Below are 24,906 nucleotides of genomic sequence, written 5' to 3'. Positions count from 1 at the left end.
TTGGTCCACACCCGAGACGGCTTTCTTTAGAGCCTAGTCCCCATTGGTGTTGGACCAGATGACACCAGAAGGCGTACAACTCAAACACAGTGCAATATTTGAGAGCTCGGGGTAAGCATTTACACTATGAGATCTCTTTTACCAGTGGCAAAATATAGTAGTAGGTTTTTACCCTTTTAAACTGGTACAAAACTGACACCTTTATTATCATTATCAGAGTTGCTTCTTTTTGTTTGCTTTTTTGACTATTTGTGTTGTGGTTATTGCAAACATGATGCCTTGAATAAAGGTGTCAGTTTTGTACCAGTTTAAAAGGGTAAAATCCTACTACTATATTTTGCCACTGGTAAAAGAGATCTCATAGTGTACAAAACTGTAAGCATAGCACAACCCACCACGTCACTTTGTCAACGCACTGCTGGATGAGGTGTCTCTCTCATACCGTGCGGGTCACTGAAGGTTGGGTGAAGGCAAGGAGCCATACAGGAGCCTGGATGTTGCTTTGATGGGCCACCACCGTACATGATGGCACAGGTGTTATAGGCTGCTACGAGAGTAGTGCAGCAACATCCACTGTTGTTGTTGTTGTTGTTTGCCCGCCTTCACAATGCCGCACTGACCAGCGTGGTGAAGCGTGGTGGTCAAATACATTAAACCCGCAGAACCCGCATTTCGAGTTGTCGCCGAGCTAAAATCCCCCGTCGGGATGTATGGGTGGGGGATACATGTTGATTTGAAGCTTTCGTGACTGCAGGAATCCATACTCTTTGGTTCTTTCGGTAAAGTCACGTGGGTAGAAAATAAAATAAATCACGACGTTTCAGGCGCAACACAAGCGTCCGTCATCACGACGGGCAGATGAGGAAATAGCGACATTTAAATACATTGGATTGAGTGGTGCAATGTTATTGTTGTTTTTGTGATTACGCTACTGATTAAAAAAAACGGAACTTGGAATGTCTTAACTCACGGAAGACTTAATCAGAATATGTATTTATACTGGAGGAATCCGATGAGCTATGAAGATCTTTTCACAGATGTCCAGTAGCGGCAGGTCAGAACAAAAAAATAACACGATAGAGGAGTACAAAGTGTAGTAAAGGTGAATAAATCACTTAAAAAATAAAAACGTAAAAAACGTGACTATTTTTGTATCTTACCAGGTAAGACCCACTGAGCTATTTAAAAAACTGTTTTTATTTTACATCCTCCGTCATTTCAAGCATGTCAACATCTTGGCGTTATCAAGGGAGGGGGGGGGGCTTCGCCGATATCAGGCAACACGGACTCGTCGGAGCAGGCGGGGGGGGGAGATTTTGTTTGGGGAAGGCGGGGGTGGGTGTTCGCCAGGTCATTGCCGTTCTGGGCTCAGGTATTGAAGGCTGTTCTGAGGTTTATGAATGGACCCCAGCCCACTGAGCTATTAAGAAGTTCCCCCCGAAGCAGCAGCTGCCGCCTTAACAAATGGACGTCCTGGGAAAACTTGGACCGCCTTTTCCACTGCGTACACACCAAAGCCCGATCACACTTCTCAGTCGGCACTGGGTCTCGTGATCCATACCTGTCAACTCATACGGTTTTCCCGGTATTTTTGTGCAGAGAAATTGAGTTTGCAGGTCCATAGGGGCCGTCCAAAAATGACGTCACACGAATTTTAACAATTTTTGACCCCCCCCCCCCATCGTCACACGGCGTCACAAAAAGTCAGACCCCCCCTCAAATATGACGTCACAAAGCTCTGCCCCCCCCCCCCAATTTTTTTTTTAACATGCTTCAAATCGCTTTCAACTATTGTCATTGTAGTGCGTATTTAATGTGACGCTGCACTATGCTGCTGTAGGAAAACCCATTTATTAAAAAAGTCTATTTAATTAAGTAGAACGTGTTGTCTATATTTATTTAAAGTTGCGCATTTTGAAGTAACGTCACATTTCTCCACCCCCCTCGTCACAAATGTCTGACCCCCCCTCCCCCTAGGTGCGTGACGTCATTTATGGACGGCCCCATAGGGTGTACAGCCGTTTTCAATACGGGCAAAAAAATAATATTTGTGTTTCTCCCTTGTAATGGGACTTTGTAGGATAAACGTTGAGATTTATAAGGGTACGGGGTGACCAATAAGATTTGAATTTGTCTGTAAAGAAGGGAGGCACTGATAAAGGGTTGACAGGTATGCGTGGCTGATCTATTTGCAACGCCGCCAATACCCGCAAGATCTCAATACAAACCAAATCTTTTCGCCACCCGAACGCTGTCATCTAAATGCACGCCCTGCATTTAGATGACAGCATTTCGATTATACTGGTAGGAACCTCCTGGTTACACCAGCCCACAGGGGATTATTGTATCCGGCGTGCAGGGAGGGGCTGGGTGGGGAGGGAGGGGCTGGGTGGGGAGGGGCTGTGTGGGGAGGGTGGGGCTGGGTGGGGATGGGAGGGGAGGGTGGGGAGGGGCTGGGTGGGGAGTGTGGGGAGGGGCTGAGTGGGGAGGGTGGGGCTGGGTGGGGAGGGGCTGGTCACCCCGTGGTGCCCTTATAAAACTCAACGTTTAACCTACTCACGCCGGCTTGTGCCCGCCCTCACAGTCGGGCATATTTGTTGAATACACCACGCCGCCGTTGACCCTGCAGGCCATTGACCGAGCAACCCAACGTTCCTACCAGCTCCCTCCGCAGGACAGTGTTTTTTCTGCTCATAAAATGTCCAGATGATGGGCCACTTTTGTTGAGCTATCATTTGTGGCAGCCAGTTCGCTTTTGAAAAACAAGTTAATACACCTCAGTGGGCTTTGCCTGGGTAGGATGGGGATGCTTTAGTTTTGTATTTCTACGTGTTGGGTGATGTGTTTGTTTACCTTTCTTGCACTTTGCACTACTATAATGTTTTTGTATTGTTTGCGTTGTTACGTTCTTACCCCGTGTCCGTGAAAAGAGCTTTATAGCTCATCGGATTCTTTCTGCAGTATAAATAAATATCATACCTGTCAACCCATTATCAGTGCCCTACCCTATTACGGACCAATTCAGATCGTATTGGTCACCCCCTGCCCTTATAAATCTCAACGTTTATCCTACAAAGTGGCATCACAAGGGAGAAACACAAATAAATAGACAACACATTGTTTCATGCCCGCATCGAAACGGCTGTTCGTCGTATGGACCCTGAAAACTAAATTTATCTGTATAAGAATACGGGGTTAAAATTATATGAGGTTGACAAGTATGACATAAAATATTCAAATTCTTTAGAGTTACGGACTGTAACGGGACAGTTGGCAACTCTATCCACGGGGCGCGGGAGAAATGGGGGGGCTGGGGGAGGGTGTTGGGGGCCGGGCTGTGATTGGTTAGCCGCTTGAGGGGACCGGGCTGTGATTGGTTGGCCGCTTGAGGGGCCGCGTCACGGGGGCGGCTCCCGATCGTCGTGGACGGAAACGGAGGCGTGGAGCGTGGCACCCGCAGAGACACGCGGAGACAGACACAGTGAGAGACAGTGAGACACTGAGACAGTGACAGAGACACAGTGAGACAGAGTGAGACACAGACAGACACAGAGACACAGTGAGACAGAGTGAGACACAGTGAGACAGAATGAGACACAGAGACAGTGACAGAGACACAGAGAGACACTGAGACACAGAGAGACACTGAGACACAGAGACACAGTGAGACAGAGACACAGAGACACAGTGAGACAGAGACACAGTGAGACAGAGACACAGTGATACACAGTGAGACACAGTGAGACAGAGACATAGTGAGACAGAGACACAGTGAGACAGTGAGACAGAGATACAGTGAGACAGAGACACAGTGAGACAGTGAGACAGTGAGACAGAGACACAGTGAGACACAGTGACACAGTGACACAGAGACAGTGAGACACAGAGACACAGTGAGAGAGAGAGACACAGTGAGACTAAGACAGAGACAGTGAGACACTGAGACAGAGACACGCGGAGACAGACACAGAGACACAGTGAGACAGACACAGTGAGACAGAGACAGTGACACAGTGAGACACACAGTGAGACAGAGACACAGTGACACAGTGAGACACAGAGACACAGTGAGACAGTGAGACAGAGAGACAGTGAGACACAGAGACACAGTGAGACAGAGACACAGTGAGACACAGTGAGACACAGTGAGACACAGTGAGACAGAGACACAGTGAGACACAGTGAGACAGACACAGTGAGACAGAGACACAGAGACACAGAGACACAGTGAGACAGAGACACAGTGAGACAGAGTGAGGAGACACGCTGAGACAGAGGCCCAGGTAAGAGAGTTGTGTCTGTGTCTCTCTGGGGTCAGCGTCTCTCCGGGTCGTCAGGATGCTGTCTGTCTGAGGCAGTGTGTCCTCCTGGTATTCAGGGTTGGTGTCCTACCAGTGTGGTGGTTATCCTGCTGTCTGTCCAACTGTTAGGGCTCATGACTCTCATCCGTGGCTTGCCAGGGTCCGTGGTCTCTTCATGTCTCTCAGAGTTAGTGTCTCACCGAATGTCCGGGTCTGTGTGGTGTTTGGAACAGAGTTCTCTCTCTCTGTCACTCAGGGCCCCTGCCCTGTCCGTCAAGCGGAGATGATGTCTGGCGTAATGTCTGCGCTCGTTGTCCATCGGTGTCTGTGCCTCATGTCCATGGGTCATGTTTCATGTCTTGTCCGCCAAGACGAATGTCCATCGCAATGTCTTGCCAGGGCTCAGTGTCGTCTGCCCCAGGACTTGTTTCTCTTCCCTGACACACTCTCCACATTTCTATACAGCGCAGCCATCAAAGTAACAACTCTCCTTGCTTGTGTCTTGATCCCACGGACTCTTCCCGCCTCCCCTCTCCCCCAATCGGCGACATCAATGTACCTGTATAAGACTACAGGTAAGCTGCCGGGGCTCTGCTGTCTGCCGAGGGCTGAAACGCAGCAAGCGGACATCGGCCGGTGGCAGTTTGGGGCACAAATATTTGTCCAGGGTCACAAAGTGGCACGGGCGCATTGATTTTCGTTTATGCTCCGTAGTGACGCAAGTGCTGACGCGTCCCTCTGGTCTCCGTGGCTTGCGAGCACAGCGGCTTCATTGTTGAGTTCAGCTGACCGTCATAAACACACGCCCGACGTTCCCCGGATTACCCCCGCTGTGGCTTAAACACAGCAGCACCCTTGACTCTGTCGAGCAGAGAGAGAGTGGTGAGTGAGCGAGCCGCGATTGGTGAGCCGAGATTGGTGAGCGGAGATTGGTGAGTTGCGATCGGCGAGCTGAAATCTGGTGAGCTGGAATTGTTCAGGCTGAGATAGGTGAGCTGCGATTGGTGAGCAGAGATTGGTGAGCTGAATTTGGTGAGTTTGCATGTGGTGAGTTGTGATCGGTGAGCTGAAATTTGGTGAGCTGGAATTGTTCAGTCTGCGATAGGTGAGCTGCGATTGGTGAGCCCGCGACTGGTGGGATAAAATTGGTGAGTTTGCAGGTGGTGAGTTGCGATCGGTGAGCTGAAATTTGGTGAGCTGGAATTGTTCAGGCTCAGATAGGGGAGCTGCGATTGGTGAGCCCGCGACTGGTGGGATAAAATTGGTGAGCTGGACTTTGTGAAGCAGAGCTTGGTGAGCTGAAATTTGGTGAGCTGAGTTTGGTGAGTGAGCTGGGGTGGGGCTCACAAGGTGTGGCACGACAAGGATGACACATTGACCCTCAGCGCACAAACCGGATGATGACTTTAATGAGCAAGGCTTGACAGACTTCGCTGGCCATTTTATGCCCTCTGCCCCTGCTGAATCATTCTTCTGTTTTGAGCGCCCACTCCATTCCTCGATGTCATGAGTCCATTTACGGCTGTTCCTTCATTCTAAGCAAGCAGGTCAGAGTTCACTTGAGATTGCGAGTCTCACTCTTTTGGGAGACTTGGGTTACAGGGAAATGTGGGCGTACAAAGGGGCTTGCGCAACAAAGGAAATTAAATATAAATTCTCATAAATCTCTTCGACCGCGCGCTAAGTAAAACTAAATCTTCAACTATCGGTAAAACAACAATAACGTAAAGCAGATGCAGTTTCCAAAAACTGAAGTGGAAACACAAATCTACAGTGTTGTACGCTCTTTTCCCCTTCCATCTATCGTGAGTATGCGACGATATTCCAGCAAGTATGAAAAATAAGAATAGGTGTTTACCCTTTCTGGGAATAAAACAGATGTTGAGATGTTCAAACACCAAATTGAAAGCCTTTGCAAGGAATCACGTCTGCATTAACCACACACGGTACAAGTGGTGAGCATGCAAACAAAGATGCTCCGATCATATAAACGCGTGAGCCAGCCAACCAACCAACGCACACTCCGGTTGAGTTCTTCCCTGATGGTTTCCATTATCGACGTTTCCACTCCTTGATAACGAGCCGAGGCAAATAGGAACATTGCCTGGGCTTAATATATCTCGCTCAATATGTTGAGGGCCGCTGGTAGACTGGAGTTGATGGCACTTGACTAGAAGCCACATGTCACAGCAAAGAGATGTACTGGATGTGGTGGCCCGGGTGCAGAGACAATTTTCCGGGTCACTGACTTGGCTGGCATGAACCCCTGGTCACATCGCTGGCCGTCTGGCCCAGGTGGCACGCGCGTCGCCCATCGTGCAGCCAGACGTCGCCGCGGGAACCCAGGCAGGATGCGCCTGACGGAGACGCCGCTGTTCGACCCGGCGCTGCTCACGTCGCTGGACTGGAGCCACAACGACGTGGAGTTCAACCCCACGATCTCGCCGGCCGCCCCCGGGGAGGGCCTCGTGATGAGGCCTCTGTGCACGGCCGACTTCAATAAAGGTACTTTTCAAATTATGTGTTCAACATATTTTATTTTACCGGGGAAGGCCCCACTGAGCTGTGTAGCTCTTTTTCAAAAGCCGCAAATGAAGTGGCTTATCACGTGGTGGATTATAGCAGCCAAATACTGAGGGGGGCGCTGGTTGCAGGCCCCCCGCCGCAGCCTGTGGTGCTGCATGAGCCCTGGTGCAAGGGATGTTACCTCCCTGTATGGGCCATTCCGGCCTCTGGACCCTGGTGTGTTGTTGAACCGCCCGCACGCTCGACACTTACACTGCTGCGTTACAGAATACGGCAGAATGTGGCCAGTGTTGGAGAAAGTAGATAACCTTGCAGCCATTCCTTCACCGCGTGTTTGTCTTGTTGTTATGTGCCGCAGGCTTCATGAAGGTTCTGTCACAGCTGACGCACGTTGGAGAGGTGACGGAAGAGCAGTTCATTGGTATTTCGTCTCAGCCTACATTCGCTTTTCTTTATTGTTTGTGGCTGTCGTTAGACAAGCAGCGCAGACAGCCATGCAGCTGTTGTCTTTATCAAATTGCATGAAACTCAACTCTTCAAAAACAACAACAACAACAACGTATGATTTATATCACCCAAAGTGCAGACATCATCATGTCTAGCCTATGCAATGTGACTATATAATGATGTAAAAACTCGTAGCAATTAACAGGGTCTACACCCTTATTCCCCCTCACCATTTCCCCTCTCGAGGGACATCTTCACCACAAACAGAACTTCTCAAACCAGCTCCCTCCTGCTACACGGCTGCACCATGCACTCAAACCAACAAGTATAACTTGGAATGTTCTATTTTGCTCTGTTTTTTTTTACTCAGTCAGCTCGAGTATTGACATGACATTGCAAACAAACTAACACTGAACGTGACTTATGGAGCCGAATCCTATAAACAATCAGCATTAGGCTGAAAACATCTTAATACATAGAGGACCGCAGTGCTTGGGCAATTGTTGGTAACACCGGCTCCTCACCACGTGGCTGATGCATTCCAGCTTGCTTATGGTTCCCCAGCGATTGCGAGATATAATTTGCGTGAACGACGACGCTATACGCGCTGTAAACTCAGCTGTAAATATGAATGGTTGATATGGACATTACAGGTGGGCAGTGGGATACACAACGGACTTGACCTTTGCAACTCGAATTCTCACTGCGGTGTTGCCGCACCCTCTCTACCCCCCCCTCCACCCCCCGTCCACGCTGTTCCTCCACGCAGCGCGGTTTGAAAGCTTGAAGAAGGCGGGGGGCTACTTCATCGTGGTGGTGGAGGACACCAAGCAGGGCACGATAGTGGCCACGGGAACCCTGATGGTGGAACAGAAATTCATCCATTGCTGCGGCACGGTACGCTCAGCTCACCGGGCTGTACCGCACGGGAGGCACCATACACATGATCGATAACGACGACGTTGATAACAATCATGATGATGACACTTGTTAAAATCTAGAGGTTCATAAGCCTGTGTGATTTGATTGACCCTTGTTTTGTGTAATGGGTTTGTTTTTATGACCCTTGCAGTCACCGGTTGGCCGCTACATTACTCACAATATATATTAAAATAAAATGTGGTCGAGTCTTGATTCAAATGGGGCGACCCTGAATCGCGACATCTCCCCGTCAGAAGCGCACGTGCTCGTGTTTCCACGATCTACAGTCTCAACACACGCTGGGGACATCTTTGTGCAGAGTTTAAAACTAATAAGAACTTTTAATTTTACCAGGTAAGGCTCACTGAGCTTTCTTTTTGCGAAGCGACCTGGCCACACCACACAAATAGTCCAGTGAAGTGGCTTATCACGGGAAAATGTATTGCAGCCGAATACTCAACACGTTTCTAAACGCGGAAGGGAAAACTGGAGGATCCGGAGAAAAATTCATGCGACCACAGGGAAAACGTGCAAACTCCATGTAAACTGGCGTCGGGGTCGGGATCAAGTCCCTGTGACCTTGTGGGCGTGATCTCACCACCGCAGCACCCTTGTCTCTGTATATAATAATACTTGAATACAAGAATACGATTTGGATTCATATTGCAACCGTCCAATTGCAACCGCAAATTTCAAGATGCTACACACCGCGGGGATAGTTTTGTTGAGAGATCGAGGTGGCCATGGGCAGAGGTGGAGAGGAAGGCCTTGAGGCTGGAGTCACCAGCACGGAATGCTGGGCGAAGGGATGTTATCTCCCTCGCCTGGTATGCAGGACGTCGTAGGTTCGATCCCGACCCTGACCCCTGGATATTTGGAGTTTGCGTATTCTCTCCGTGGTCACGTGGATTTTTCTTCGGGTACTCTGTATTTTTCTCCAAATTTAGAAACGTGCGTTTAGATTATTAAGTTATAATTTTCCACATGATAAGCCACTTCGTTGAGCTATCATATGTGGCCAGGTTGCCTTTAAAAAAAAGATAATAGCTCAGCAGGCTTTACCTGGTAAAATAGAATATCTTTTGTTTGGACTTTGGGGGGCAGCAGAGGAGGTATGATCGACTTCCCGTTGAGCGTAGATTGATCGGGGTTGTTTATGCAGGCAGGCAGGTGTCTGTTGAACACTGTCCATTTGTATAGTCCTTCCCCCTCACCTCCGATTAGCACGGTTGGTGTGTGAGAAAGAAGTTGAACATACACACGAGCACACTGAGCTATGATTTGAGATGCATTCACCAGCAGAGGGCACTACAAGTCCGCTGTCCACGACTGCGTCAGGATCACAGCCACTCATTACGAGAGTAATACCCCAAGTTATGTCTCCACCTACTTACTACCTTGCAAATCGCTTTGATTTACATCGTTTCGATATCCGTCATCGCACATTTCAGGAATGCATCCCAGACGTAAACCGGGGTATTTCTGTAATGCCCCATTGAGTCTCGAGGTTATTTTTCAGGAAGGTCCTGCCAAGTTTTTGCGGTATGTATGTACGTATGTTGAACTTTTTTTTACAACGTACGTAGCCAACAAACTAAACACAAAAATCAGTTCTAAAGAAGTTCGTTTTTTCAATCTAGATGGTTTAAAAGTGCACAGCACCAGTGGCTTCCTAATATCAAAAGGAAGAGTGTTCCAGACGGCCGCAGAAGCGCTTCTGAAAGCACGTGATGCGGTGGCCATCTTTGTTCAGTGGCTAGCCAAAAGCCGTTGTGAGGATGACCGGAGTTCGCGTGATGATTTATGTTTCTTGACGATGTTGCTGTGTGCAATTCCAGTTGAGTCATTTGCAGGTAACTTCTCAACCAGTGGGATGTTTGGCCAATGCCGGTACATTGTTGTAGTGGGTTTGTTTAACTGTGAGAGGAAACCCATGCAGAACAGGAGGGCAGAACATACAAACCCCACACAGAATGTACAAACCCCACACAGAATGTACAAACCCCACACAGAATGTACAAACCCCACACAGAATGTCAGGAATGGAACCCAGACCCTTCTGGCTGCGAGGCACAAGTGTTACCACCGCGCCGCCGGGCCACCCTCTTAAGTTCGGTGTACAGTGTTGGCTGCGCAGGGACTGGTGTAATTCATGTCAGCAGGGGCTGTGTCCTCTCACCGAGCACACCACATCCGGTACACAGTTCGCTAGTAACGTACCACCTGCTCCACCTACTCCAATCCACCAGTGACCCGGAAAATATATTCAGTGAGAAATAAATCCCTGAGTGTCGGCAAATGTACCGTGATTCAAAGAGTAATTTACCCTTGTCTTGTGTGGCTTGGACGTGTGTGTGTGTGTGGGGGGTGTGTCACTGGCAGAGAGGGTGAGGAGCGGTAGTGTGTGGGGAGCGGTGGTGTAGCGGTTAGCGCTTTGCGCTACGAACCCGGCGACACGAGTTCAATTCCTGCTCATGGCCAACACCAGTGACGATTATCTGAACTGGTCTGCCCCATCCCCTAGGTCTACTCAGTCTCAAACGTTGTGTAAACATCATCACTGGGGAGACCAAGGCGGTCGAGCGTGGTGCTGGCCACCGACCCCCTCGTGTGCCGTTCCGGCCTTCATGGGTGCTTGCTAACAGCACTTGCCACAACAGTCTGTTAAGGCTATACGGGGCGATCTTTGTTTTTGTCACTGGCAGAGAGGGCGGATGGAGGATGTGGTCGTGACCGATGAGTGTCGAGGAAAACAGCTGGGCAAACTGTGAGTTCCCCTACCGATCGAGATACGGCGCATCGCACCACACTACCGCGGTCTCTCTTCATTTAACAACACAAGCAACTGTTACACTATTCCTTATCTGATCATCATCATTATCATCCCAGGTCATGGCCTAGTGGTAGTGCATTCGGCACTTGTTGCAGAGGTTCCTGGTTTGAATCCGGTGGCCGCTCTGGTTATTACCGCGGTCGGAATCGTCATCGATGTCGTCTGCTTCACTGTGGACGTTAAAGATCCCGTGACATCATTCGCAACAGTCGGCCCTTGTGTGCCGGCGTCGGGGGAATTCGAAAACTAAACCACGCATTCCGAAATCGGGATTCTACACTCGGACGGCACCAACCGCCGCCCCCCTACTGGCAGCCTGATGCCCCAGGTCACTCTTAGAAACGAGATTCTCTTTTGAGTTCTCAACTGGTTAAACAAGTAAAACAGAACTCTCCATTTCTGAATGAAGGTCTCCCCGTGACGTCGCCACCACTCGTGTTCCCACGCTGCCACGTTCCGTCTCGCTGCTGTGTTAGTTGATCTTATTGCGCCGTCTCGGTGGCGGTCGCACCCTTTTCGGTGGCGCTGTTCACCGACAGTCTCCTCTATCAGCCATCAGCCCTCTTCTCGTGATGTGCCCTGAGCAAATCACACTTCACTTTCCTTGATGACGAAGCTACATGTGTTCTCTGACCCACGTGTACGCGGTGCACGTGTGATACTTAGTGATGATGTCCGCACATTGTGCGCTGTCAAATGTGGAGTAACAGGCACTGGCGGAGCCAGCAGGGGGGAGGGGGGCGGTTCGTGGCACGTGCCTCCCCAATGATCCGATCGAAATCCCTAATTTGGATTGGATCATTGGGGTTTATTAGTAATAAATCTCATTTTGCGACCCCCACTGCCACTGTGTAGCATATTATTACGTGCCAGGGACTCTGTGAGATGATAGGACAATAGTCTGAGTCCATAATTGGCAATAAGTAACGGTGAAGCAGTTATAAGTGACTCACAGAATTGTGCGCAGTTACGTATACAGGACACGACTTCCCTGAAGGCAAACACAGTTTGAATTCGACCCTCGATCGATGGCTGTGCCATCGCCGCACACGTGTCGAATAAAAAGCAAGGGACAAGTCCTTACTTACTAACAACTCCTCTATCATTTCTCATTGCTGGAGGGGTTGCCCCCCTACCTGAAAATCCTGGCTCCGCCATTGGTAACAGGACTAAGTTTCCGGCCTGCACTATTTTTCTGTTGTGATGGGCTGTTCTCATCATTCACTGATTTGATTAATAATCCTGTACCAAGCGAGACAAACAAAAATGAGAAATAAAACCAGACAGTCAAGGTCAAATTAAAACATCACTGATTCTCGATTCGGATTGCACCCCTGATCATTGAAATTGGTGGAATCGCCACAGGGTGGGGGGGGGGTGTTGTTGGTCATTAGCGGCGTCGTTGCGAAACAGCCGTGCGTCCTTGCTAGGCGGTGCCCTCACGGGGCTGACCACCGGGCATCGCCCGTCTTGCGCCGTCTCCTCGCAGGCTGCTGGTCACGTTGAAGCTGCTGAGCAAGAGCCTGGGCTGCTACAAGATCACGCTGGAGTGTCTCCCCAAGAACGTGGCCTTCTACGAGAAGTTTGACTACAAGACGTCGCCGGAGAGCTACATGCAGTGCCGCTTTCTGCCGTGACGCCTTCCCCCTCCGAGTACACGGCACGGGACAGAATGGCAATGCTGACGTCCGCTGACCTCTCGTTAGTAAGTCCTACCACTTAACCCCTACCACCCAACTCTTACCACCCAACTCCTACCACCCAACTCCTACCACCCAACTCCTACCACCCAACTCCTACCACCCAACTCCTACCACCCAACCCCTACCACCCAACTCTTACCACCCAACTCCTACCACCCAACTCCTACCACCCAACTCCTACCACCCAACTCCTACCACCCAACTCCTACCACCCAACCCCTACCACCCAACCCCTACCACCCAACTCTTACCACCCAACTCCTACCACCCAACTCCTACCACTTAACCCCTACCACCCAACTCCTACCACCCAACTCTTACCACCCAACTCCTACCACCCAACTCCTACCACCCAACCCCTACCACCCAACTCCTACCACCCAACTCCTACCACCCAACTCCTACCACCCAACTCCTACCACCCAACTCCTACCACCCAACTCCTACCACCCAACTCCTACCACCCAACCCCTACCACCCAACCCCTACCACCCAACTCCTACCACCCAACTCCTACCACCCAACTCCTACCACCCAACTCCTACCACCCAACTCCTACCACCCAACCCCTACCACCCAACTCCTACCACCTAACCCCTACCACCCAACTCCTACCACCCAACCCCTACCACCCAACCCCTACCACCCAACTCCTACCACCCAACTCCTACCACCCAACTCCTACCACCCAACTCCTACCACCCAACTCTTACCACCCAACTCCTACCACCCAACTCCTACCACCCAACCCCTACCACCCAACTCCTACCACCCAACTCCTACCACCCAACTCCTACCACCCAACTCCTACCACCCAACTCCTACCACCCAACTCCTACCACCCAACCCCTACCACCCAACTCCTACCACCCAACTCCTACCACCCAACCCCTACCACCCAACCCCTACCACCCAACTCCTACCACCCAACTCCTACCACCCAACTCCTACCACCCAACTCCTACCACCCAACTCCTACCACCCAACCCCTACCACCCAACTCCTACCACCTAACCCCTACCACCCAACTCCTACCACCCAACCCCTACCACCCAACCCCTACCACCCAACTCCTACCACCCAACTCCTACCACCCAACTCCTACCACCCAACTCCTACCACCCAACTCCTACCACCCAACCCCTACCACCCAACTCCTACCACCCAACTCCTACCACCCAACTCCTACCACCCAACTCCTACCACCCAACCCCTACCACCCAACTCCTACCACCCAACTCCTACCACCCAACTCCTACCACCCAACCCCTACCACCCAACTCCTACCACCCAACTCCTACCACCCAACCCCTACCACCCAACTCCTACCACCCAACTCCTACCACCCAACTCCTACCACCCAACTCCTACCACCCAACTCCTACCACCCAACCCCTACCACCCAACTCCTACCACCCAACTCCTACCACCTAACCCCTACCACCCAACTCCTACCACCCAACCCCTACCACCCAACTCCTACCACCCAACTCCTACCACCCAACTCCTACCACCCAACTCCTACCACCCAACCCCTACCACCCAACTCCTACCACCCAACTCCTACCACCCAACTCTTACCACCCAACTCCTACCACCCAACCCCTACCACCCAACTCCTACCACCCAACTCCTACCACCCAACTCCTACCACCCAACCCCTACCACCCAACTCCTACCACCCAACTCCTACCACCCAACTCCTACCACCCAACTCCTACCACCCAACTCCTACCACCCAACTCCTACCACCCAACTCCTACCACCCAACTCCTACCACCCAACTCCTACCACCCAACTCCTACCACCCAACTCCTACCACCCAACTCCTACCACCCAACCCCTACCACCCAACCCCTACCACCCAACTCCTACCACCCAACTCCTACCACCCAACTCCTACCACCCAACTCCTACCACCCAACTCCTACCACCCAACCCCTACCACCCAACTCCTACCACCTAACCCCTACCACCCAACTCCTACCACCCAACCCCTACCACCCAACCCCTACCACCCAACTCCTACCACCCAACTCCTACCACCCAACTCCTACCACCCAACTCCTACCACCCAACTCTTACCACCCAACTCCTACCACCCAACTCCTACCACCCAACCCCTACCACCCAACTCCTACCACCCAACTCCTACCACCCAACTCCTACCACCCAACTCCTACCACCCAACTCCTACCACCCAACTCCTACCACCCAACCCCTACCACCCAACTCCTACCACCCAACTCCTACCACCCAACCCCTACCACCCAACCCCTACCACCCAACTCCTACCACCCAACTCCTACCACCCAACTCCTACCACCCAACTCCTACCACCCAACTCCTACCACCCAACCCCTACCACCCAACTCCTACCACCTAACCCCTACCACCCAACTCCTACCACCCAACCCCTACCACCCAACCCCTACCACCCAACTCCTACCACCCAACTCCTACCACCCAACTCCTACCACCCAACTCCTACCACCCAACTCCTACCACCCAACCCCTACCACCCAACTCCTACCACCCAACTCCTACCACCCAACTCCTACCACCCAACTCCTACCACCCAACCCCTACCACCCAACTCCTACCACCCAACTCCTACCACCCAACTCCTACCACCCAACCCCTACCACCCAACTCCTACCACCCAACTCCTACCACCCAACCCCTACCACCCAACTCCTACCACCCAACTCCTACCACCCAACTCCTACCACCCAACTCCTACCACCCAACCCCTACCACCCAACTCCTACCACCCAACTCCTACCACCTAACCCCTACCACCCAACTCCTACCACCCAACCCCTACCACCCAACCCCTACCACCCAACTCCTACCACCCAACTCCTACCACCCAACTCCTACCACCCAACCCCTACCACCCAACTCCTACCACCCAACTCCTACCACCCAACTCTTACCACCCAACTCCTACCACCCAACCCCTACCACCCAACTCCTACCACCCAACTCCTACCACCCAACTCCTACCACCCAACCCCTACCACCCAACTCCTACCACCCAACTCCTACCACCCAACTCCTACCACCCAACTCCTACCACCCAACTCCTACCACCCAACTCCTACCACCCAACTCCTACCACCCAACTCCTACCACGCAACTCCTACCACCCAACCCCTACCACCCAACTCCTACCACCCAACTCCTACCACCCATCCCCTACCACCCAACTCCTACCACCCAACTCCTACCACCAAGCCCAGCGAGGATGTTGGCATACCGAACGGGTGAGCACCTCGAGCCCCTCCCAATCAATGTATTGTCCCTTTATAGTCTGTAAATAACAAGGTGAATCTACAGCAGGGTTGCGAGGTTTATCTTCTGTCTGTCGTTTATTTGTTACGGAGATGCTGCACACTAGGTTTATTCATTACGGACATTAGGGTGTTAATATCTCGGCTGCGGTGTTGACGGTGACCAAAACCTCTGTTTACATCTACATCCTGCGCTGTTGGTTTCACCAGTTGGGAATTCATGAGCAAGCGCGACGGCAAGGTCTGTGTGGAATGCCAAAGGGGAAAAAAGAAACTAATTCGAACGAAGGGATTGGGATGATAATTCGTCCGTAAGTGTTGACCACACGATACGTGGCTATTTCAGCAGCAGCAAATAAGGTTTGTGAAGTAAACCTGGCACAAGTTTTGCACGAATTGACTTTCCACGACTCGTGGCTCCCCAAGACCCACGGTAATGTCTTGATAATACGTGACACAAGGCTCATGGATTCCAAATCAGATGAATCTCCGTGAGTGTGCGTAAAAAAAACGATTGGGTGCTTGTATCTTTCTCAAGAGTTGGGTTTTCCACGTCCCACCACCGAGCGCTGAGCGCTGCGGCGGTGGCCGCGTGGGAACGCGTTTCCCCCCCCCCCCCCGTTTGTTGATGTCATCTCTATCGAAGGCGTCAATGGTGCAATCACTTCGAGAAACCCATTATCCTTGGATAATGACGCGGCTGAGCCGGTGGTTATATTCAAGACGGGGAACAACATTCGCGTCGTTGACGTCGTCGCTGCCTTGCGAGCTCTTCCCGCCCGCCTGCTCCCGACCGTCCCGAGCGAGAAGCTTCTGCTGGACGACGCTGCGCGAGTTCTCATCGGGCGACGCTGCGAACGCCGCAGGACGATCGCGCTGCCTTGGGGAACATCGGTGGCGGCCGTGAACGGACGCCGGGAGAGCGATGACCGGGTGCGCCCTGAGCCACTCGCAGGGATTTTGGCAACTTTGGAAAATGCGCGTTTGTGCATTGTTGTCGTTTGAAACTAGCATTCGGAGTCTCATTTAAGGTGGGGGCATTTGGAAGCTGGGCAACTCTCTGGCTGCTTGCTGTACACGTACAGCAGTTTTGTCAGTCCGCTGCTAGATAAGCACCTTCCAACGCCACACGGATCATGGGCGGGGTGGTATTTGATGGTACTTCACGCTGGTCAGTGCGGGTTGAAGTGTGGCGAGCTAAGTGCTGGTTCTGCTGTGCCGGGTGATTTTGGGTGCGGGGCGGTTGGAAGCTGCGTATGGGAGCGTTCGCTGTACGGACGCATGGTGATATTTATTTCTCTCTATTTTTATGGCCGGCTATGCACGTGCGGTGGAAGTTTTATGAATTACGGCCGTTCGCAGTGAAATCTTCCGTGGTGGGATATTGGGTTTATTTTTAATAAAAACAGAGCCTGAGTGCGAGCCTGTCGTTTCGGTATCTATCACTACCGTGTGGCTGCCCCTGGAGGGAGGGGGGGGGCGGGCGGGGGGGTGACTGCACGGCCGTCCAGAGAGGGAAGGGGGGATGGGGGGGATGGGGGGGGGGACTTTTCCCCAGGACTCAACATGGGGTCCCAGGACTGTTCTCGTCACGAATTGATGCTGGGACCGGTTTCTCTCGTGGCATTTCCAGCCCTGGGCCTTGAGGAACCATCCGCATAGCCCCATGTATAAGATATCGCACATGTGACTAAATATTTTGTATGGATATCCACACAGCGTATGTATTTACGATTGAATGGACAATAAATATTTCAATCGAGATTATACACAGCTGACTTTGGATCATCCAGTATAGCAAACCAATAGATGATCAGCGAAACGACACGTACCTCACACACCAACACATACAAAGACCCCCCATGTAGCCTTAACAGACTGTTGGGGCAAGTTGCTGTGAGCGAGCACTTATGCAGGCCGGCACGGCACACGAGGGGGTGGGTGGCCAACACCACGCCCGGCTGCCTTTATCTCCCCATACTCTTATATAAGCGCACAACTTTATCTGTGATAAATGCTGCACTTTCTGTCGTTTTCATGCAGGGGGCGCTGCAAACCTACGCGCCCCCTGCATGAACGATGGAGGCGCAGGGACAGACGTTCGATTACGTTGGAATCGATCTGCAGCCGGCGGTCTTCTAGCACGGCCAGCAGCTCTATGTCGCCTTATCTCGATCCCGCATTCCCAAACGGGTGAAAGTCCGCATCGAACCGAGCCCCCAGCAAGGCCATCTGCTTCACGACGAGAGAAATTTCACACGAAATGTCCTTTTCCATTAAGCCTTCCAGATGTAAAATTATATCAGCTTTTAATGAAGAAATACAATTATCTAATTCAAAACATAATACAATTCAAAGATGTTTCATTTTAAAACTTCTAAACGGAGCATCGGGTGCTTGCGTTGTTCGTGTGCAATTTTTTTCGTGACTTTCCTGGCCAAAGGCCTTAGTTGCTAATGTTTACACACCGCACCAGGTCCTCATTTGAGGCCGAGTCGACCAAGGGGAGGCCCAGGACTGGTACAGATAATCATCACTGGTGTTGGCCGTGACCGGGAATCGAACTCAGGTTGTCGGGTTTGTAGCGCAGCACGCTAACCGCTATGCTACCGCTTCCCACACAAACACACGCACTATAGACACACACACACACGCTGACATACCAAGACAGAGACACACAGAGACACACAGACCCGGGCGGACAGCTGCCGCCCTTCACCACGCGACTCTACATCCCATCGCTTTATTCACAACAAGAATGTAAAGATGAAAGTGTTTACAAACAGACTTTTTACGTAAGAAAACAAAAAAAAATGAGCATCATGAATTCCTCTCATTGTGCACTTAAAATAAACCTGCTTGCCATCCTTATTTTCATCGTCGTCGTCATCATCATCATCATTATTTTCACTTGAATGGACAAAACGATGCGCGGCAGATAATCCTGGCTATGAGGTATTGAAGGTGACGGCTGGCATGGGTGAACGTCACACGATATAAACAGCACCTGCCCACGTCTCATGAACGCACAAAAAACGAACATAAACAAACCGCTTATAAAAATATAAAAAAAACTCAATTCCAGGATTCGATGTGGAAACAAGAACACGGAACAGCTTTTGTAAATCTTCACAACACCGTCGTACCCAACGCCACGTGGCTTCGTCTTAGTTCCAATGATCGCGAGAACATCACAGTGACACCCACTCACACCCTCCCATAAGTGCTTTGCGGTGGTGGGCAGGGCTGGTGGTGCCCACGTGTTGGTTGGATGACGTCTTCCCATCGTCACGGCGCCACGCGCCAGGCGCCCGATCCGTGACGTCGATGGCTCGTCACAAAGGCGAACAAATGAGGAGCCCACGTGGTCGGCGTCGTCGACACAAAGCTTTGCTCGTTAAACGACACGGCCACGGAGAGGGGACGCCGAGCAGGGACGGCGCGGAGCGATCGAGCGGTGGGCGGTTTCCTTGGCGCGACACGTGGCACCGTGGGGGTGGCGGTGGGGTGACCTCAGGAAGTTCCCTCCTCCGATCCCACGCTGTCAGATTCCCACGGGCGTGGCGGTCACGCTCCGGATTAGCTTGGCTAAAATGATGATGGCGAAATAATTACAAAACACCTTAGCGAATAATTGTAAGTCAAAAAAAATATATATACATGTTAATTTTAATGCTAACAATTTTTTTTACATCTTATTCAAAACAGCGGCTGCTACGGTTGATTAGTCTCAGTCACACTGAGAAGATGGGTTGCGCCGTGAGTCAAACGCATAAATGCTGGGTGTATATTTATATATTATTTAAACTCAATTAGATTGAGCCTGCTTAGAGCATTCCCGCAAAGGTGCAGCCTCCGCGGAGCTGGGGACACGCACGTCACTCCGGGGACACGCAGAACGGATTCTCGATTCGGCGCGGACGCAAATCATTGCGCTCGTTTATATCCAGTTCGCCGAGCCGACCGAGATTACATCTTTAGCAAGGGAGGCCTGTGGGCTGCCGAACTAACTCACTTTATCAATAATTTATCCGAGGGCAATCTTGCCAGGTGACAGACACCGACTCGCACGAAAATACATCACCGGGGTCTTTAACGTCCGCGCTCGCAGCAGACGGCGCACGGCATCGGTAGCTCGATGCGGAAGTTTACCGGCGGTGCCGCGGATCGTTGGCCGGCGGCACGCGGGATGACCACCACGAGGCACCCCAGGGTGGGAGGAGGAGGGGGGGGTTACTGCCCTCCCTCCCCCACCAGTGCAGCGATTCTCGCGGCACGGAGCGTGGCGCATGAGCCGCTTAAAGTGCTAGGGGAGGCCACGGGGCCCGAGGGGAAGTGCACGGCACCAGCGTGAGTGGGCAGCGTGGCGCTGGGCGACGTGGCCGCACGTGCAGGAGGTGGTGGCTATGGCTCGGAGGCTGCGGGGCTGGTTGCCAACGAGTGGGGAGCGGTCGCTTAGCGGTTAGCGCGCTGCGTTATGCACCCGGCGACCCGAGTTCGATTCCCGCTCGTGGTCAACACCAGTGATGATTTTCTGAACCGGTCCTGGGCCTCCCCTAGGTCGACTCAGTCTCAAATGAGAACCTGGTGCGGTGTGTAAATATCGCGACTCGGCCGGGCGTGGTACTGGCCACCCACCCGCGTCGGCCTTAATAGGTGCTACTCGCTAACAGCGGCCGCCTTTGTCTCCTTTCTTAGTAGCGATGCTTACACCACTGCACCAGGTACTCATTTGAGGCTTAATCGACCTAGGGGAGGCCTAGAGCGAGTTTAAATAACCTTCACTGGTGTTGGCAGCCTTGAGCGGGAATCGAACTTTGGTCGCCGGGTTCCGAGCGCAGCGCGCTAACGGCTACACCACCGCTCCCCACACACAGACGCACACACAGACACACACACTGACACACACACACAGACGCACTGACACACACACACACACTGACACACACACACACTGACACACACAGACGCACTGACACACACACACACAGACACACTGACACACACACAGACGCACTGACACACACACAGACGCACTGACACACACACACACAGACGCACTGACACACACACACAGACGCACTGACACACACACAGACACAGACAGACGCACTGACACACACACAGACACAGACAGACGCACTGACACACACACACACACAGACGCACTGACACACACACACAGACGCACACACACAGACGCACACACACAGACGCACTGACACACACACAGACACAGACAGACGCACTGACACACACACACACAGACGCACTGACACACACACACACAGACACTGACACACACACAGACGCACTGACACACACACAGACAGACGCACTGACACACACACAGACAGACGCACTGACACACACACACAGACAGACGCACTGATACACACACACAGACGCACTGACACACACACACAGACGCACTGACACACAAATAAGCAGCCACGTACTAGAATGCGCAAATGCGCACACACAACAACATGCGAGCACACTTCACGCGTGCACTCGCAACCGATAAGCCGCTGCGATAACACGACGTCGAACGGGGCGCATCCAAAAGGTGGAATATTTTCTGCCAAATTTACTCAAGGAAAGACTCTCACCTCGGGCCAAGCCCCAGCAGCCGGAGAGCGGCGGACCGAGCACGCCGGCGTCCCCGCGTTCACACGAGCCGGGAGGCAACTTTAGATTCCACATTTTAAACGCGAGTTCCCTCTACGCGGCACCGGCGAGGGTTTTGGGCAACGAGAAACGGCCACGGACGATGGCGCGCAGGAGGCCGGGCGCGTCGACGGCATCCGCTGCCTTGCCGCCCCGCTGGGAGGGTCTCGCGGTCGGAATTCTCAACTCTGTGGACACCGATAATTGGTTCTTTACCCTTCTATCTGGCAACAAAACTGACACCTTTTTACAAGGAGTCATGTTTGCATAGACCGCAATACCTGCAGTCATAATACAAACAAAAGAACATAACTCTGATAATGTGCACTGTCCTTAAAGTTGATTGATCCACACCCGAGACAGCTTTCCTTAGAGCCTAGTCTCATATGGGTTGGACCAGATGACGCCAAAAGGCACCGCAGCCATGAGGGGGAAATGCAGACCTCCCCCGCAGGTCGCATGGCCAAAAGCAGCACGACCTCCCGACCTCGACTCGACCTCCCGACTCGATGCCCAAACTCGAGCTCGCTGGGCTGTAGCGCCAGACGTGACCGCCAAACGTGACCTCCGCACGTAACCCTCATGGGGGCAGCTCGTAGTTGACCTCACGAGGTCAGTTCAAGTGCAACCTGACCTGGTGAGGTGAAACTCGGCCTCAAATTGTGCAGAGAGATTCCCCCCACCGACTGCTCTCTCGGCGTGGAGCTGGCCTGGCGAGCGTCGGGTTTACGAAGCCTTCCCCGAGGGGATTCCAGTTGCTGGAAACGTAAAAACAAAATAGTTTCTTGAAACGTTGCAATATGACGCTTGGACTTGAGCAACAAACGAAATGATGGACGCCTCGCGGGCCGGGTGACGACGCCGCACCCGCTCGGAGGTACATTCCGTGCACTGTGGCGTTACAGTGCAAGCTCGACACATTCACAAAGAGAACGTGGAACGCTCAGGCAGTGACGATACAAAAAAAGCGGAGAGAGATTCCTGGCGTGGATTTGTCGAGCGCCCTCCCGTAGAGCCGCCCCTCCTCCCCCCGGTCACCGCCACCGCTCGATGCAGCAGCGGTCGGCGTACTTGAGGTATGAAGTTGAGCGAAGTTACGATCCCCGACGCGCACTGCCCCCCTTCCCCGCTGCGGCCCGTCACCCCCTCCCCCCCCCCCCCGCGGCGTCCGCCGCCGGCATCGACCCGGCGGCGTCGCTCGTCGTGCCGCTTAACGCGTCACATTATAACGCGTCACATTATAACGCGTCACATTATAACGCGTCACATTATAACGCGTCACATTATAACGCGTCACATTATAACGCGTCACATTATAACGCGTCACATTATAACGCGTCACATTATAACGCGTCACATTATAATGCGTCACATTATAACGCGCCACATTATAACGCGAATGATCGTAGTTTAGTCGACGCGCTCGGCCGCTCTCAGTTCTCCTTCCTCTCGGCCGCCGGCTGCGGCAGCGGCGGCAGCGGCGCGGCGTGTACGCCGTTCCCGTAGACGTGGAACGGCAGCGTCGAGAAGAAGCCCTCGGGCGTCGAGAAGACGCCGGCGCCGCCGGGCAGCTGCGCCAGCCCCGCGGCGGCGCCCGGCGCCGAGAAGGAGGCGGGCGCCGTGCCCAGCCTCTGCACGTGGTGGTAGAGCATCTCCATCGAAGTCTTGGGGTCCAGGCCGAAACCCGCCGCCAGATTCGCCGGGAGGAGTCCGCCCTGAGCCGTGAAGCTCGGGTCGGCCGGCGCGTAGCGGATGGTGCCCGTGGTGTAGATGCGTGGCGGGTGGTGCGGGTGGTGGTGGGGGTGGTGCGGGTGGTGGTGGGGGTGGTGCGGGTGGTGGTGGGGGTGGTGGCGGGGGTGGCGGTGGTGCGCCGCCGAGGGTCCGGCCACGCCGTGAGCCAGCGGCAGCACCAAGTTGCCGTGCTGCTGCAGCCGCTGCAGCATCTCCACCTCGCCGGCGCTGTAGACGAACGAGGCGAGGCCCGGGACGGCGCGCGCGCCGGGCTTCGCCGCTCCGGCGGTGCCTCCGCCGCCGCCGCCACCGTTCGCGTCCCGCGGCGAAGACAGCGCCGGCTCGGACTGCACGGGCGTGAGGCTGCGGGTGGAGCCGGCGCCGGGGGAGACGGGGAAGGGCGAGTCCGCCTTGTCGCCGGCCCCCGCACCACGCGCCGTCATGCTGAAGGGCGACTCGTTGCGCGAGATCTCGCGGTTGGGAGGGAAGTGCCAGATGCTGCTGTCGTTGTCGAAGTTGAGTGGCTCCGAGTTCTCCGTCTTGATGGCCTTGCACGCCGGCGCATCCTCGGGGGGGCGAGTCCTCCCCGGGGCCGCCCGCCGCGCCCCGCGGTCGCGCCGGCGGCCAGGCCGGCACCGGCCGGACGACGCCGTCGACTTCGCGTCGCCGTCCGAGTCCCTTTCGTCGTCGTCGTCGCCGCCGTCGCCGTCGCTGTCGGCCTCGGCGGGCCTCCGGCTCGGGACGCGCGCCGGGCCCCGCGTGTCGCAGCCGGCCTCGACCTTGACGCTGGGGAGCGGCACGGGGACGGGCGGCGGAGCGGTCACGGCCGCGGGCGCCGACTCCGGCTCCGAGTCCCCCGCCTCCTCCTCGCTCGAGTCGCCGGGGAGGGAGCCGCGGGCGGCACGGCTCGCGGGCGCCACGGGCCGCCCCCCGCCGGCGGCCTCCCCGGTGACGCGATCGCGGCCGTTGTGCCGTGCGGGGGCGCACGTCGGCCGCCCGTCCTTGCCCTGCGCCGGCACCGCCGCCACGTGGCTCCTCCTCCTGCCGCCGCCGCCGCCGCTGCCGCCAGGGCTCGCGTGGTTCTTGTCGGCGTGGAGGTTCGCGCGCATCTCAACCTCGTCCTGGTGCCTCTCACCAGCAATAACGACCCCTGGATCGGTGGCACAGCACAAAAAAGATCTGCAGATGAGACACTGAACCGGTTCAGAATTTGTTGAAGCAAGGCCATGCGGCTGATGGAATCCGAAAAGAAAAAACACTTTCCCTTTTTTATGGGAAGGGAGGCGAATCGCCTCTACAGGTGGATTTGTAATAAATACCTCGTATATATATGTTGAACTTCTTTCGCACTGTACGTGGCGATCCGTGCTAATCGGAACACAAAAAGTATATATATTCCAATAGCTTCGTCGTTAAGGCGACTGATAGCAATAATTGCAGGAAGACCTTGATAATAATCATACTAATAACGAAGTCTG

At 53.4% G+C, this 24,906-nt stretch overlaps 2 protein-coding genes across 5 annotated transcripts in view; one reads left to right on the top strand and one right to left on the bottom strand.

The window, feature by feature from the left end:
* The first annotated feature begins 3,413 nt into the window (after positions 1-3,413).
* GNPNAT1 (glucosamine-phosphate N-acetyltransferase 1) lies at positions 3,414-17,482 on the top strand. Of its 3 annotated transcripts, none has more exons than XM_078872116.1 (6): positions 3,414-4,283; positions 6,597-6,806; positions 7,186-7,248; positions 8,044-8,171; positions 10,901-10,962; positions 12,518-13,130. In XM_078872116.1, exons 2-6 carry the CDS (start codon positions 6,653-6,655, stop codon positions 12,663-12,665), a joined length of 555 nt encoding a protein of 184 aa, XP_078728242.1. In that variant the 5' UTR covers positions 3,414-4,283; positions 6,597-6,652; the 3' UTR covers positions 12,666-13,130. The 3 variants fall into 3 exon arrangements, 2 of the variants coding, with proteins under 2 accessions (XP_078728242.1, XP_078728241.1); XR_013639558.1 differs by lacking the exon at positions 3,414-4,283 and adding an exon at positions 16,674-17,482 and having other exon boundaries at positions 6,171-6,806; positions 12,518-12,733; XM_078872115.1 differs by lacking the exon at positions 3,414-4,283 and having other exon boundaries at positions 6,171-6,806.
* Positions 17,483-23,105: 5,623 nt separating this feature from the next.
* LOC144944064 (neuronal PAS domain-containing protein 3-like) overlaps positions 23,106-24,906 on the bottom strand; it is a 60,192-nt gene continuing 58,391 nt past the window's right edge. For both annotated transcript variants that reach the window (XM_078872113.1, XM_078872114.1), the window contains exon 11: positions 23,106-24,578. In XM_078872113.1, the coding sequence (XP_078728239.1) occupies positions 23,131-24,578 (1,448 nt within the window). In that variant the 3' untranslated portion in view covers positions 23,106-23,130. The remainder of the gene's footprint in view (positions 24,579-24,906) is intronic.

This window comes from Lampetra fluviatilis, chromosome 33, assembly GCF_964198595.1.
Source record: "Lampetra fluviatilis chromosome 33, kcLamFluv1.1, whole genome shotgun sequence".
In the NCBI taxonomy this organism is placed as follows: domain Eukaryota; kingdom Metazoa; phylum Chordata; class Hyperoartia; order Petromyzontiformes; family Petromyzontidae; genus Lampetra; species Lampetra fluviatilis.
The sequence above is the reverse complement of the archived record's forward strand: the minus strand, read 5'-3'. Positions and strand labels throughout refer to the sequence as shown.